Here is a 15,779-nt window from a genome sequence, read left to right as displayed (position 1 = left end):
AGTGTTAAATGTTCATGAACTTTACATGTGATATGTACAATAGATGTACCATAATATATATGATCATTTCTCAGTTGCCTCATAAACTTCACAATTATTTTAAAAAGCAACTACAATGGACAATTTTGTATGTGTAGCATTTTAAAAATTTCTTTATGATGATCCTCCAAAATGTGATTGTCTTGCCATAGTAGAGAAACATCTAAGGTTCTTGATACATACTGCAAAATTGCTTTCCAAAGATGTTGTCCTGAACTTTTCAATTTAATATCCTTCTCATTAGAGTCGAGCTGTTCAAGGCATTTGTAATAAATTCCTCCACAAAGGCCACGCACTGCCTTCTGCTCTGAGAGTAAATTCTTTTGTGGCTCTTTGTCTGGCCTCTGCCTGCTGCTGTAGCACTTACTGTCTACAGTCCCCCCAACCCCACTCTCCACTGTGCCTTGTTTTGTTCCAGCCACACTGGATTTTTTTTTTTTTTTTTTTGGTTCCCGGAATGCGCGGAATTCTCTCCTGCCACACTCTACACCCCTTCCCAGGCCTCTTCCCTTCCCAGGCCTTACACCCCTTCCCAGGCCTCTTCCCTTCTTTCGCTAATAGATGCCTTTGATCTTCCCCATCTGGTCTCAGCTATCACTTCCTTCCCTGCTCCCTGCCAGGCTAGGAGAAGTTCTCTCTTCCTTTTCTTCTGAGTGCTTATCTCATCTGGTGATCGCATTTCTATTGATGTAATGGATTGATTAGTTCTCCCATTATTCATTGGTCTGGTTGAATCACTCATTCAACAAACACCTCTGTTTGTTAGATCTGAGGACATATCATTGAAGCATGCCTGGTAATTAATCACGGGGTCATATTCTGTGCTGTAGGTTCTGCATGAGCTGGAACTACATCTGCTTTGTTTAGCCTTGAGTCCCCACACATAGTGAGCACACAGCAAATATTGACGAAAGGAACGTGTGTATGAATGAATCGCTTCTTAGAGCTCTTTCTCCTACAGTATCTGATATGTACTGCCATTGATCAAGAAGGCATTTCTGGGACATCACTGACAGTCCTCTCTGTAACTCTGCAACCTGGAGGTTAAGTAACTTGTCCAGGGCACACAGATCTGAAGTGACATGCCGGGATGTTGGTATGAACTGCAGCTCTGGAGACTAGGATGCCATAGCAGCTAGGAAATATATATTGATTTAATTTTAGCAGTGGTAAAGCTAAGGAGAGAAAACTCCAATTTGGATTTTGTGTTAACCCCTTATCAAAGTTCTAGAGTACTGGAGAAGAGAGATACAACCTACCTATGATTATGCTATTTTCTTAATAATATCAATTTCTCTCTCCCACCCTTCTTCCTCCCTCCCCCATCCTTTCTTTCCTTCCAATGGAAATCAGATCATGTTACTTCCCTCTGCTCACCTTTGTCCTTAGGCTTAAGCCAAAGACTGGGCCCTGTTACTTCCCTGGCACCTTGTGAACAGCCCCAGCTTTGTTCTGTTTCTTTATCACTCTGTTTCCACTTCAAGGAAAGAAATGAACAATGTTATAGCCTTTCTGTGACCCAAAGGTGCTCCTTGCTGTCGTTCACCGAGCTCCTCCTGTGCTCACAGCAGTAAACCATGCTGAGTACCTTCCTCCGTGTTATTGAATGTCCTCATTATCATCGTCGGCATCCACATCCCCCCCTCACCAATCACTGTGCTCACCCACGAGGCCTAGATACCGGGCTCTCATGTTCTACACTTGAATTCATGAAAATGCCCGGGAGAGGCTTCTTTAGGTCAATAGCAGTCATCATAATGCTATTGCAAAATGTATTGCTTTCCCACTATGTGCCAGATACTGCAAGTCAGAGATCCACAGCCAGAATCTTGGTGTTGAGAAAGAAACCAGGAAATGAGAACAATTCCGTCTGTCGAGACGCTGCCTTAGCTGCCAGCTGTGAATGCAACTGCTGGAAGCTGGGCAGAAAGACGTGCTGAAACTGCCTTTGTCTTTCCATCCCTTTGAATCTTCTTTGACCTGATAACCAATTTGAGTTTCTCTTGCAGGGAGAAGAAGGCAAAGAAGGCAGAGATGGAAAGCCAGGTCCCCCTGGAGAGCCGGTAAAGGACTCTAAACTTCCTATTATATCACATACCAGATCCATTACACGTCAGTAACAACTACTTTGTATGGGGAGCTACTTTGAACCAGGTTCGAAGATAGGCATTTTCTGTGCGTTATTTCATTCGCATACTCCGACAACCCTGCATGGTAAACACTGCTGTCCCCATTTTAAAGCAGAAGAAACCTGGGCCTTGGGGAGGTGAAATGACCCCAAAGTCACATGATGGGCTGGTGACAGATTCTGAACCTGAGCTCACAGCTCCTGTCCCTGTTCCACATTTTGCTTTACTGCCCCCTATAGCCTCAATCCTATTGATATGATAGAGGAACCTGAAGTAGATAAGCATGGCCTGGAGGAGAAATCTGATATCTGGAGAGACCAGGATACTCAGTAAAATCTGAGTTGGACCTGCTAGCTCCAGACATTGTGGGATTGCATACACACACACACACACACACACACACACACACACACACACATGCACATACTTGTAACTCTGGCATAGATTTTTCTCGTTTTGGTTTTGGTTTTGGTTTTCTTTCATGTCAGCTGTCCAGGGACACACAGTGAGATGGAGCAAGTGCTAGTGAGAACGTCTCGGTGGCTGGCCCCAGTAGCTGTTAGTTGGGAATGTGCAGGGATTTCCAAAGACCCGGATCTGTGACTTCAAAGCTGTGCTCACTGAGCTTGGTCAGTCCTTCTTGCCTACGGATCAGAGATTCATCATGATGATGATTCATCGGTTCCTGGCAGCTCTTATGTCTTCCCAAAGCCCTTTCACAGACACTACACCAAGGGGAAGATGAAGGATGGCATCAGTGGTTTAGAGACCTGGGTTCTCCAAATGCCCACCAGTATGAGACTAGTTAAATGATGAGCTGTCCACACCATAGAATATCAAGAGCTGTCAGAACGAATGAGGATGTTCTCTAGATACTGATGCAGAACTGCTCCTACATAGATTGTGAAGTAGAAAAGCAAAGAGTAAAACAATGTGTATAGTCTGTCCTATTTTGTATAAAAATAGTTGTGGGCCTATTTTTTTCCAGTGTTTATCTAAAGGAACTCTGGAAGACTCCATAAAACACTCATAAAAGTAGTTCCTGTCCATGGGAGGATGATTGTCAAACACGCGGACATAGCAGTAGGAAGACAACTTTCTATTCCATGGTATTTTATTTTACGGTTATCTTCTTAATTTTTTGGAGCCATGAGTATGCATTACTTATTGATAAAATTAAATTTAAAATGTAGTGATTAAATAAAAATATTTTATGCCAAAATTACAACAACAATAATAACAATAGCAATAAAAGCTGGCTTTGGATTCTGGCCCCACTCCTTACTAGGTTTTGTGATCTGAGTGAGTCAGAAAGCATCTCTGAGCTTCAGTTTCTTCTGAAATAGAATGAGAATAATATACCAATTTGCCAGAGTTGCTGGTTAATCATATAATGTAGAAAATGTGTTAAATGCATCAGGCTTATCTAACTATCAATTATTTTAGTAAGCTACTTTTCCCAACTACCCTAGTTGTGGCTCCTGGTGAGGCTAGAACTGCAGAGCCTTTAGAACCACCAAGTGGAACTACATAAAAGTTTCTACAGTGAGGTTTATGTTCCATTTAATTTGTTTGATCATAAACTATTATGACTCATTCTGAATCTCACGCAACTTGCTGGAAGCACCTTCTTTATCATTTTACACTGTTTACCAGATGCTGAAACCAAAATTCACTGCTGACAGCAAAAGAAAGAGCTTTTAGCAGCTGAGCAAATTGAAAAGTCTCGATGAGGTGCTGTGGACTGACACCCAGCAGAGCTGCCCATGGTGGGCAAATGGTATTCAGCCTGGGCAAAAATGTGGAAAGGGTAGAGAGAAGCACACATATTACACCGTGGCTGACAGCAACTGTGTGTGCGCCTAGGGTGGGGCACTGAGCACTTCTTCACATTTTTCCACTGTAGTCCCCAGAAGAACCTGATGGGCTGTGGGTACCATTATTTCTCCCAGATGAAGAAACTAAGACACGAAGAGGATGATAGCTTGATCAAGGGCATAGGGCTGGTAAATGAAGCATCCAGGACTCACACTACTGGAGGCTGACCCCGGAGTTTGCTGCTGCAGAGCAGTGCATTGACCTTTCTGCCGAATGTGTATTATGCTGAGGGGCTGTTGTTTACAGTTCAGAATAACTGAGGACACTGGTCTTCATTCAGTCTGTCTATTCAATGCCTAATTTGATGCAGGTAGAGTATTTAGGAGGTGATCCCATGAACCAGTGATGGAGGGACGAAGGGAATGGAACTGGGAAAGAAGGAAAGGGAGGCTGGCAACTGGTGACTCCAGGCTGGGGCCCAGTCTCACTGGGGATCCTCTGACTGCTCCTGGAGGCATTGACTTCCCTGCACTTGGGCCTTCCACACCTCAAAGTCAAGCATCCTCTAGGGTCAGGGAACATCTTCATTCTATGTCTGCCCTTCAACCTATGCAGGAACTGCTCCACAAGGGGGCAGGCACTTTCCTGGGTGGGCCCCAGGGGATGTGGTTGGAAAACTGCAGCATCTGCTACAGGTACTCGGTGGCCCCTCTTCAAGTTGACTTGCCCATTCAGAGTTTGTATATGGGAGACGCACAAATGGATACACAGACCAACCGGATAAATAGAACATAGGATGGATGGATGGAGGGGTGGAGGGATGGAGGGAGGATTGGATGGATGGATGGATGGATGGATGGATTGTTGGATGGATGGGTGGATGGATGGATGGATTGTTGGATGGATACACATGGATATATAGACAGTCTTTTGTGTTGCCTGTTGCTTAATTTTTATTAAGAGATATTTGAGCATTAATTATAGGGTAGGATGAAGTGCAGACTCTAGAACCAAAATGCCTGGATTAGAACCCCAGCTGTGTGACCTTGACTGAATCTCTATGTGCCTCAGTGTTTTGCCTGAGGGTTAACAAGAGTCAGGCGTCAGTGACATCATAGTGAAAACCTTCAGTAGCTACTGGTTGTTCCATTTTTCTGCTGGTGCCTTGGGCCAGTGATGGCCATGACAGTTGACTCTGAGGCAGGAGCCAGGCTATGTACACCCTATATCACAAAGACCTACAAGGGAGGACTGTCCCAAATTTACAGATTCAGAGATCCAGAGAAAGGAAATGACACTTTAAGATCACGCAACTAAACTAAGAAACAGGCAAACCTGGAAGTCAGGGCTTTAGGCCCCACCTTTCTTTCTATGGTTTTTTTTTTTTTTTTTTTTTTCTAAATCCAAGGATGTTCCTTTCTCTCCCTGCTCCCTAATAATGGGCTGCATATAATTTCCAAGGTTTATAACTTGTAAACATGAGGTGGACAGAATGTTTGGGAACAGGCATGTCCTCCAGGCCCAACGTGCTGCCCCTTCTGCCCATCCATCAAACTTAGCCTTTCATCTACTTTCCTCTGCCCCTCCTCCCCTCATTCTTCCCCTGACCCCATCTTCAATTTATATGGACCTAAGTTGCCAAGCCTCTAGTTGTCTTCTATTCCTGGTTTGGTTCTGTGCAGGGCAATGCCAAGCTGTGGGCAGTAAAGAATTTTAAATAACAAAAGTGTTCTGACAAGCTCTTTTAAGATGATGGGGTGAGTAAAAGGCTGTGTACGGCACAGGTCACCCTGCCAGTATGTACTGCGGCTGACCTGGAAACAGCATCTGCTTGGGTGTGGCACTCAGCTGGAATTCAGCCTGTCTTTGCTATTTAATACCTTCATAAAAATATAACTTCTTTGAACCTCAGTGTTGCCATCGGTAAAGTGCAAGTGTTAATAGCAGCCTTGACATGTTTTTTGCAAGTGGGCATAAAGTCATCTATAAAACTAAGATGGCCATATAATTTCTCATCCACACAAAGATGCTTCTGATAGTGAAAGGGTGGGTACTAGGCATCATTAATTTGGAGATGAAACCTGTGTAACCAGCACCATCCCAGGAAAACCAGGAATATAATAGGCCTGAATACATGGTGGAGATTTGTGTAGATTAAGATGGACCAAGACGCCAGGGGAAAGGGCTGACAGGGTGGACAGGGACTGGCTTGTGGGAATAGAATGGTAGGAAACACAGAGAGCCAGGAATAGGAAGATTCTTACAATGTTGTTCTCAAACTCTTCTTTTCTTCCTACTCTCAGGGCAAAGCAGGAGAGCCGGGTCTACCAGGACCAGAGGGTGCCCGAGGCCCACCTGTAAGTGTGCAATGTGTGTTGGGAACAGTAGAACCAAGCCCATCAGTCACATGGCTTTCACCACTGTGGGCAGGGCTAGCCCAGACTGCCCGACCATGGGGTCCTGGAAGTCCTTCTCCTTCAGACGGCTGTGATTCTGTGCAGTCAGTTCAGCTTTGTCACACTACATAGCTGTGAAATTCATTTTCACAATTGCAGCCATTACCTTGTTGTTGCTAAAAGTTTTCTTTGTTCTTATCCAATTTATTATAATTTCAATGGGTTTTCTCTGGATGATAGAGCCTAGAAATGAATCTTAATTTTAGTTTTGAACACTTTCCATAGCTAAGGTTTTTTCCCAATTGTAAAAGTAACCCATTCTCATTGCCTAGTGGTATTAATAGTAATGATGATGGTAATAATAAGAAAAAGAACACAAAAAATGGTATAGAGAAGAAAATTTACTTCTAATTCTACAACAGAGAAGTAAAGTTTTTAATATTCAATGTATTTTTTCTAGTCCTTTTTCTATATATGAACTCTAGCATCTATATATGTACATCTATATCTAGCTATCTAGCTATTTTACATATAAACAGACACAGATACTATTTACCTACAAAAATGAACTCTATGTATTTTAGGGTTATTGGGTTTTATTGCTAAGTGTTTCATCTCTTCATGATTTCAAAATTGTTTTCACAATTTCTTAAATTGCTTTTAGAAAAAAATATGATTTTAAATGATTATCCTAAAATTATCTGGATTTTATCCAGCAGATCAAAATCCTAGCTCTGTTTTCTTCATGTTTTTCTTTCTAAAAATCAACTTTCTGGCTAGTGTTCAATAAGAAGGAAATAAAATACAAAAATAAGTTTTCTGTTTTCCTAAATCCCCTTGTTTTTCACATGATTGCACCAGAAAACACCCGAGAATAAGGAATATTACCTCTTATGGGGATTGCAACACTGAGCTAGTGATCAATTTATTAAAGGTGGTTCCTGGAGTGACAGGGGCTCCCTTTCAGCCAGGAAACCCATGGAACCTGTATTGGGGGCAAGACTCATCTCTCAACTGGGAGTTGTAATGAAAGAACTGAGGTTAGAAAGCCAGGCAGGGAAAAGAAGACCAAGTTCGTCTGGCTGACATAGAATAAGTCAGGACAAAGCTTTGTAGAATGGAGTGGGTTTTCAGATAGAAAGACCTGGATTCAGCCTTTACTTTGTCATGTATTGACTTTGTGACCTTGGTCGCAATGAGGACCTTTCTGAACCCCTGTGTCTTCTTCTGTGAAACTGCAGTCATAATGACTCCCATTCTTGCAGAGTGGTTGTAAGTACTAAAGGAGAAGGTAGGACATGTGACATTCCCAGCAGAGTGCCTGGCTCATTGAGTGTGGCTCCCTCCATTGGTGCTTTTGTCATGATTAGATGGGAAGAGAGCACACCAGAGTCTCTTCCTCTGGGCTGGCTGAATTTGGAATTCTGGAGTCCTTAAGGAAGATGCGGAGCCCCACGAAAACCCCAGCCCTCTCCAGGGAAATGTAGCTGGACTGTTTTGAGCAACTGGAGAGCACTGTGCAGTCCTTATTTAGTCTTATTCAGTCCTGATGGCAACTCTGCAGTAGGTTCTATCCTAATTTTACAGGTGTGGAAACTGAGTCCCAGAGAAGAGAAGTAGAGCTCCCAAGATCCCACAGCTACAAAGTGGGAGCCATGGCCCATCCCAGACCTAACTCCGAAGTCAGCGCAGTTCCATGAAACTTAAGAGCATATGGCAATCCTTTCCATAGTTTAATACTGCAAAGCTATGCCAGGCGGGCATTTTTTTTATCCTTGAGCTTTAGCTTTACATCCACCAGGTGAGGATTTCCACACTGTCAGATTGGTCTGGAGATTAAAAATGATGGTCTCAGCTCTGCTAATGGTTTAATCTTCACTCACAAGGCCCGAAGCTCTGTAGCAGAGCTTCAGGTAATATGCCTCCAAGGTGCAACTCTGGACAAGGAGACCCCAGCGCTATGACTCGGGATGTAACTCCCAGAGCTGAATGTACTCAGGGGTGTTGGTAGGACCAGCAATGGCCACAGGAACAAGGAAGGGGCCACAGGACCTAACTCTGGGTGAAAGCGATGTTCCCTACCAGGGAATCACCTGACTCAGGAGCTGTGCAGAGAGGGGCCGGCCAAGCCATGTGCTGTGAGCCCGGAACAATCACGAGGAACAAGGAGTGCAGGAGACACCTGAACCAGTAGGGCAATGCCCTGACACTCCAAGGCATTTGTGGGATGAGGCCTGGCGGCCCGGCCCACAGTACAGAGGGGGCTGGGAGGAAGGGCTCTTGGTGTCCAGCTGTCAAACCTCTGGCACCACGTGTGGCACCAAGTAGGGCTCAGTATCCTGCAAATGGTAAAGAATGAGTGGGGGCAACGTGGGTCAAAGCAGGCGGGGAGGGATGCCTGCCTTCTGCCCCAAGAGTCTGCTCTGTCATGGGGTAACTCCATTCTCTTCCTTCTAGGGCTTCAAGGGACACACAGGCGATTCTGGTGCACCTGGTCCCCGAGTAAGTGGGCGCCTCACTTTGGAGGTCCCCCAAGGTGGGCAGAGCTTACACTTCCCAGACAGATGGTTCTTGCAGCCTGCAGCCCATGGCAGTGCCTTACCCGAGAGAGGACACGGAGCACACCAGCATGGAACAGGCCAGCACAGGGACACCTTGGATGCACCATCCCCACCTCTTGGCCTAATTCCCTCAGGTGGTTTTTCTGGGGTCCAGACATTATCATGGCCAACCAGTTTGGCCGAATCAGTCTGGACTCAGGTGTGTCATACACGTCAGCCCTGAGCCTTGTGAGGCGGTTGCTGCTGTTATGTTCATTTTGTGGAGGAGGAAACTGAAGCCCAGAGGACATGGGTGATTTCCCAAGGTCCTAGATCTTATATATTGAAAGCATCACTTTTATCCTGGACGGGAAGACTCCAGAAACTATTTTCTTATCCTTTAACTCCTCTGTCTCCTCTGAATGCCCAGAATGGAAGTGACATTAGGGGTCAGCTGGTTGGATCCCTTGCATGATCTAGTCACCAAGGAGCAAGCGCAGGTGTAGAGAGGGTCAAGTGCATGAGCAGATGAGGAGGCAGCGCTCCAAGTGTATATGCCAGAGCCTTCAGCTGCTGTTCTTCCTTGCCTCAGCTGCACAGAGAGGCACAGCATGGCTCCAGGCACTCACAGCTGGCCTTGGGTGCGCCCCAGACCTCAACTCAGAGCCAGGCTCTGCGTACAGAAGTTGACAGGGCCCCTGGGTCTCTCCACCTCTCCCAGCTCCTCAGATGTCCCTGTGGTTGAGGTAGCCAGTGGCTGAAGCATCTCCTTCCCTAATGGCGGGCCTTTTTGTTCCTAGGGAGAGCCTGGTGCCATGGGGCCTCCTGGTCAGGAAGGGTTACCAGGAAAAGATGTAAGTGGGGTCCTATGGGGCCTGGCTGGGCTGGGGCTGGAGGTATCAAGGAAGTGATACCCAGAAACTGCCCCGCAGTGGTTGGTGGCAGCACTGCCAAGAGGCACACAGATGACATCACAGGATTGGTTGGCAAGGATGAGATTGGAGCCTCCAGCCTAGTGGGTGGGTACCTGGGCTTTATGGTTGATAAGGAAGCTTTTCTGGATTAGTCGTGATTTGTCCATTGGTACAAATGATAGGCCTGTTGGGTCCAGCCTTAAATGGACTTGAGAGGCATTTCAGAGTTTCTCCCGGATTATTTCTCCATCTCTCGGGCTCTGCAGTGTTCAAAGAAACTAAACACTCCTCACTGCCACCGCCGTGTGCTGTGTTAATTGTACACCGCTTGAATGGCTCTCCCTTTTATTTGGTGTTGGTATCTCAGCAGAACAAGGAGTCTCACTCCGTCACCCAGGCTGGAGTGCAGTGTTGTGATCTCAGCTCTCTGTAACCTCCACCTTCCAGGTTCAAACAATTCTCCTGTCTCAGCCTCTCGAGTAGCTGGGACTAGAGGCACCTGCCACCACACCCGGCTAATTTTTGTATTTTTGGTAGAGATGGAGTTTCACCTTGTTGGTCAGGCTGGTCTTGAACTCCTGACTTCAGGTGATCCACCTGCCTTGGCCTCCCAAAGTGCTGGGATTATAGGTATGAGCCACTCTGCCCAGCCAAAATAAGGGAAATTTTGACCCCAGGTGTACAAACGAAAAATTTGAGATCCAGAGAGATTAAGGGACTGACTTATGGTCACCCAGAGAGTCAGAGACAGGAATAGCTTACCTGGAGTCCAGAATCCAGCAGCTCCACATCCCCTAGGGACCAGACCTTTGTATGTGGCATCCTGCAGGGTGGCTGGACATATGGGATGCAGAGTGACATCATGGAACTGGCTGTTTGGTCAGACGCAGAGGCACCAGGTACTGAGGTACAAAGTGGTCTCATGCCCACCATATGGGTCCTTCAGGACCTGCCTTTAAATTGATGAAGTGGACACTTTCCCAATGGCTCTTGACACACCAGAGCACATTGTCCCTGTGGCTGATCTGCTCCCAGAAATGGTGGAGCTGGAAAGGATACTTAGGAGAAATCTGATCTAGTTCACATGTGCTTTCTTAGCTGTGGAATCTGTTTTACAAGATCAGTCTAATGTGTGGAGCCCTATGCATATGTCTAAGAAGTAACTGAATAAATGGATGTGCAAATGTGGGCTTGCATGCATTTACTCACCCACAGGAAGGGAGTTTGATCATATTTGGAATAATGGACAATTGATGACGAAACATGCTGGACAGTTTGTTGATTCCTTTGGGTAACTTGGCGAGGTTTGGTTAACATTTGAAATTGTGACGCCATCATCTTCACACAGCGACTTGGTGATGACACCACCTTTCTCTCTTTGTTCCAGGGTGACACTGGACCCACTGGGCCACAGGGTCCCCAAGGACCAAGGGGCCCACCGGTGAGTTTTGCTTTGTGATTAATATGCTTCATGTTATTGCAGGGCCTGTTACCACGATGATATTTAGTTAGTTCCCTCTGGCACCACTGTATATATTGTTAAAAAATTGTAATATGTTTTAGCAGTTGGTAAATAGCTACCTCCTTAAGTCCCCCTATTCACCTCCCCCAACACTCAGATTGTTTTCTGAGACCATCCCCCACAACAATAGAAAAATTACAAAGGAGCCACCAGGTACCACTGGAGCTCTGTAGGACTTTGCCCCGATGCTCTGCTCTAGCTCTGGGCCACACTAGGGGTTGGTGCTTGCTAGAGGTTAGTTTCCTGAGGCTGCTGTAACCAAGTACCATGAATGGAGTACAGTACATGGCAGAAATGTGTTGCCTCATGGTTCTGGAGGCCAGAAGCCTGACATTCAGATCAACAGGGTTGGTTCCTTCTGAGGCTGAGACAGAACCATTCCAGGTGACTCTCCCAGCTTCTGGGGCTTTGCTGACTCCCTAGGGCATTCCTTGTCTTGTGGCGGCACCACTCTGGCCTTTGCCTTCATCTTCACATTGTGTTCTCCCTGCTTGTGTCTCTCTCCAAATATCCCCCTGACTTTTTTTTTTTTGAGATGGATTCCTGCTGTGTCACCCAGGCTGGAGTGCAGTGGTGCGATCTCAGCTCATTGCAACCTCTGCCTCCTGGGCTCAAGTGATTCTCCTGCCTCAGCCTCCCGAGTAGCTGGGATTACAGGTGTGCGCCACTATGCCACTAATTTTTTTTTTTTTTTTTGTCTTTTTAGTAGAGATGGGGTTTTGCCATGTTGGCCAGGCTGGTTTTGAACTCCTGACCTCAAGTGATCTGCCCCACTCGGCCTCCCAAAAGTGCTGGGATTACAGGTGTGCGCCACCATGCCACTAATTTTTTTTTTTTTTTTTTTTTTTGTCTTTTTAGTAGAGATGGGGTTTTGCCACGTTGGCCAGGCTGGTTTTGAACTCCTGACCTCAAGTGATCTGCCCCACTAGGCCTCCCAAAAGTGCTGAGATTACAGGTGTGAGCCACTGCGCCTGGCCCAAAGTTCCCCTTTTTATAAGAAAACCAGTCCTTATGGGGTAAGGGGCTCGCCCTATTCAACATGACCTTATTTTAACTAATTACATTTGCAATGACCAAATTTCTCATTGTGGTCACATTCAGAGGAACTGAATGTTAGGACTTAAAAATTTGGGGGGGACACAGTTGAACCCCATAGCATTCCATATGATTGATAAATATTTGGATGTTATCTCTGCCTGTTTGTGCAAAGAGGCAAATTCTTCTCTTATCTAAGAGCAGCCTGAGAGAGTATGGAGAAGGTCAATAATAGATATTTAGGTGCCTAGTGCTGTGCAAAGAGAAAAGCATACATTATCCCATTTAAACCCAGGGGCCACCTCAGAAACGCAGCTTTGATATCTGTGTCTCTCTCTATATTATCAATATAATTCATGCTAATTGTAGAGGCAATCAGACAGAATTGAATGTTACAAAGTAACAAGAAAATTCCCTCTTCACCCCCACCCCAATCCCACCCTCCAGAGGAAGCCACTATTTAGAAGCACTTTGTGTATCTTTTAAAATATTTTCAATACACCTACGGGCATACAGAATACATATTTTGTACACAACACTTTATCTTTTGCAACTGACTTATTTTGTATAGCCTGTATGTTGTGTATTTTTTGAATGAGTGATGCAATAAACAAATGAATGAATATTGGTTTCCCAAGTCTAGGTCACACGGCTTGTAAGAGCTTTAGGTTGGTTTAAAACCAAGACTTTCTGATGCCAAATCCTGTATTCTCCACCCTACTGTGGACAAGCGTGAGCTTTGTCTTCGAGATCCAGAGTGGATGTGTGGCAGATCCTATGAGCTTGGATGTCCCATCTTTTCAGAACTTACCAGGTAGAGTCATGTTCTCCCCTGATGGGGCCACAGTGACTCAAATGAGCTGAAGCCCAGGCTCCCCAAGTATGAGCTCTCAATGGGGTGTTATCAACCCCACGGGGAAAACATTGATTCTTGAAGTGTCAAAGAGTGTGTGTCAAATACAGATACGAATACAGTACATAAACAGATGTATAGCTTAGCTGTGATATTAAAATTTCATATGGAGAGATTAGGAAAAAATATGTAAAAAGGCAACTGGAGAGGGAGTGATAAGGACAAAAATTTGAGAAACCCTGCTCCAGAGCCCCCCAAGAGTGGAGTGGCCCTGACTGGGTCTCCCCGGCTCCCTCACTGGGCTTTTGCAACCAATTCTGGAGTTCAACCATCTGGGCTTGATTTCTGCCTCTCCCATATTCATCACATGAACTAGGAGAGTTTCTTCACTTCTCCCAGGACTCAGTTTTCTCATCTGTAAAATGGAGGCAATCTGGACAGAACAAGGAGACTGTAAGAATCCAGCATGGTAATCCAGTGAAGTGAGAGAACAGTGCCCAGCCCTTGGAATGTGCCCCGAGCCAGGTCCTCTTCATTCCTGGAGGCAAGAGGGGCCTTTGCTCTGCTTCTCTCCCTGGCCTCTTGGCATTGGGCAGCAATCAAATTATTGATGAGTGCAAACACATTCAAAGGCACAGAAGAGGGAAAGGAAAGTGACTTCTTTTTTTGAGACAGGCTCTCACTGTGTTGCCCAGGCTGGACTTTAGTGGCATGATCACGGCTAACTGCAGCCTCGACCTCCTGGTTTCAAGCCCTTCTCCTGTCTCAGTCTCCCAAGTAGCTGGGACCACAGGTGCATACCACCATGCTCAGCTATTTAAAAAAATGTCTATAGATATGAGGTCTCTCTGTGTTGTCCAAATTGGTCTCAGACATCTGGGCCCAGGCAGTCCTCCCATCTCAGCCTCCCCAAGTGCTGAAATTATAGGTGTAAGCCACCATGGTTGGTTGGGAAGTGACATTTGGCGAGCAGCGAGTACTCAGAACAGGTGTGTGAGGTGGAAGAAAGCAGCTGGCCTGGTGAGGTTGTGAAGGGCTTCACATACCACATGCTGGGTGGGGGGTGGCCCCAAAATCCCAAGTCCCCCAAAGGCTGCTGTGTGGTTCTAGCTTGCTCCTATCAATTCTCAGGTACATCATAAGGAATTTGATACTAAAAATGAGCTGCTGAAGTTCACCAAATATCTACTTTTTTAAAAAACAGAATAGTTCTGAGTTCTTTCTCTGACAGCCTCATTCTTACTCCACTGTAATTTCGGTGCTTTTCTGAGTTAGGAGAAGGATTCTGGCAAGTTCACACAACTTTGAACAGGACACGGAATATGTATAGAGTGCCTCCATCAATAGTTGTGGTGATGGTGAATGTATGTGTGGCCTGAAAACTTTCATTTTGCTTTCTCTAAAATCTACAGCCACCCTGGGGTAAGAATGACCCATGTGGCAACCACCTCACAGCCACTAGTTTCCAACAAGCGCCAGTGGAGTGGAGTTCAGTGCTGGGGACTGCATGAGGCATTTACATGATTCCTTCATTTTCTCCCCAAACCCTGTGAGACAGGTGTCATTGCTGTCCCCATTCACAGATGAGAAATGGAGACACAGAGAAGTCTAGTAACTTGCCCAAGATCACCCTGCAAGTCAGTGACACAGCCAGGGTTTGGACCCCAGCATTCTCATTCAAGAGCCTGCAGCTGCCACACCCAGCCTGGCTGGCATGTGCTAGATGTCCTTGTCAGAAAGATCATCCTGGAAGGAGGGGTCTTAGAATAGGAGTTTGGAGCTCAAAAGGGTTGAAGAGGGGAGCTGTGGTTTCCATTCCTGGGAAGCAGAGACCCGAGGGGCTTGGCGAGGGAGAGCAGGACACAGGAGTGGCTCTGTAGCCTGGGAGGGAACCAGGTCCCAGCCCCAATAGGCCTCAAGTGCACAGAGCACAGGCGGCCACCCAGAACCACCCACCCTGCCTTCTGTGCACGTGGCCTGTGTTGGCACCGTATGCTACTGGGTCTTGGCCCTTATCCTCTCTGCAATGTCTTGGCCCTTATCCTCTCTGCAATGTCTTGGCCCTTATCCTCCTTGCAAAGGGAAGATTAGAGGAAGAAGGAGGAGAGATAGAATTTCCATAGGGATAAGGCAAAGTACATATTTTTAGAGGGACACAGATGGGTTGGTGGGCGGAGGAAGGTGCAGGGAGAAGCGTTATGCAGCGTTCGCGGAAGGGCCGAGTACGGGTAAGCAGTCCACAAATCCAGCTGGCTGCTCTGATTTTAGACCTTACTAGCTCAGCGATCCCTGGCAGGTCTGTTAAGGGGGTTCTGGGATATGGGGAGAAAGACGTCTGTGCTGCATGATTCCTGGCAGCATCCAGTGACATGAGGCCATGGCCATGCATGTGCTTTGGAGGCATAAGGCGGAAGCTATATTTATGGTCGCTGACCCATAAGGCATGTCCTTAAGGAGGGGCAGAGCAGTATGAGATGGAATCAGTGCTGCCTATGTTCAGATCTCAGCTCCTCCCCTTGCCTCAGAGGCAGGT

The 15,779-nt window shown here is 46.2% G+C and overlaps 1 protein-coding gene across 2 annotated transcripts in view; it reads left to right on the top strand.

Moving 5' to 3' along the window:
- Positions 1-15,779, top strand: part of COL22A1 (collagen type XXII alpha 1 chain) — a 327,564-nt gene that overhangs the window by 291,262 nt on the left and 20,523 nt on the right. For both annotated transcript variants that reach the window (XM_008001616.3, XM_073018373.1), the window contains exons 51-55: positions 2,049-2,102; positions 6,290-6,343; positions 8,840-8,884; positions 9,723-9,776; positions 11,224-11,277. In XM_008001616.3, the coding sequence (XP_007999807.3) occupies positions 2,049-2,102; positions 6,290-6,343; positions 8,840-8,884; positions 9,723-9,776; positions 11,224-11,277 (261 nt within the window). The remainder of the gene's footprint in view (positions 1-2,048; positions 2,103-6,289; positions 6,344-8,839; positions 8,885-9,722; positions 9,777-11,223; positions 11,278-15,779) is intronic.

Source organism: Chlorocebus sabaeus, chromosome 8 (assembly GCF_047675955.1).
Source record: "Chlorocebus sabaeus isolate Y175 chromosome 8, mChlSab1.0.hap1, whole genome shotgun sequence".
Lineage (NCBI taxonomy): Eukaryota > Metazoa > Chordata > Mammalia > Primates > Cercopithecidae > Chlorocebus > Chlorocebus sabaeus.
The sequence above is the reverse complement of the archived record's forward strand: the minus strand, read 5'-3'. Positions and strand labels throughout refer to the sequence as shown.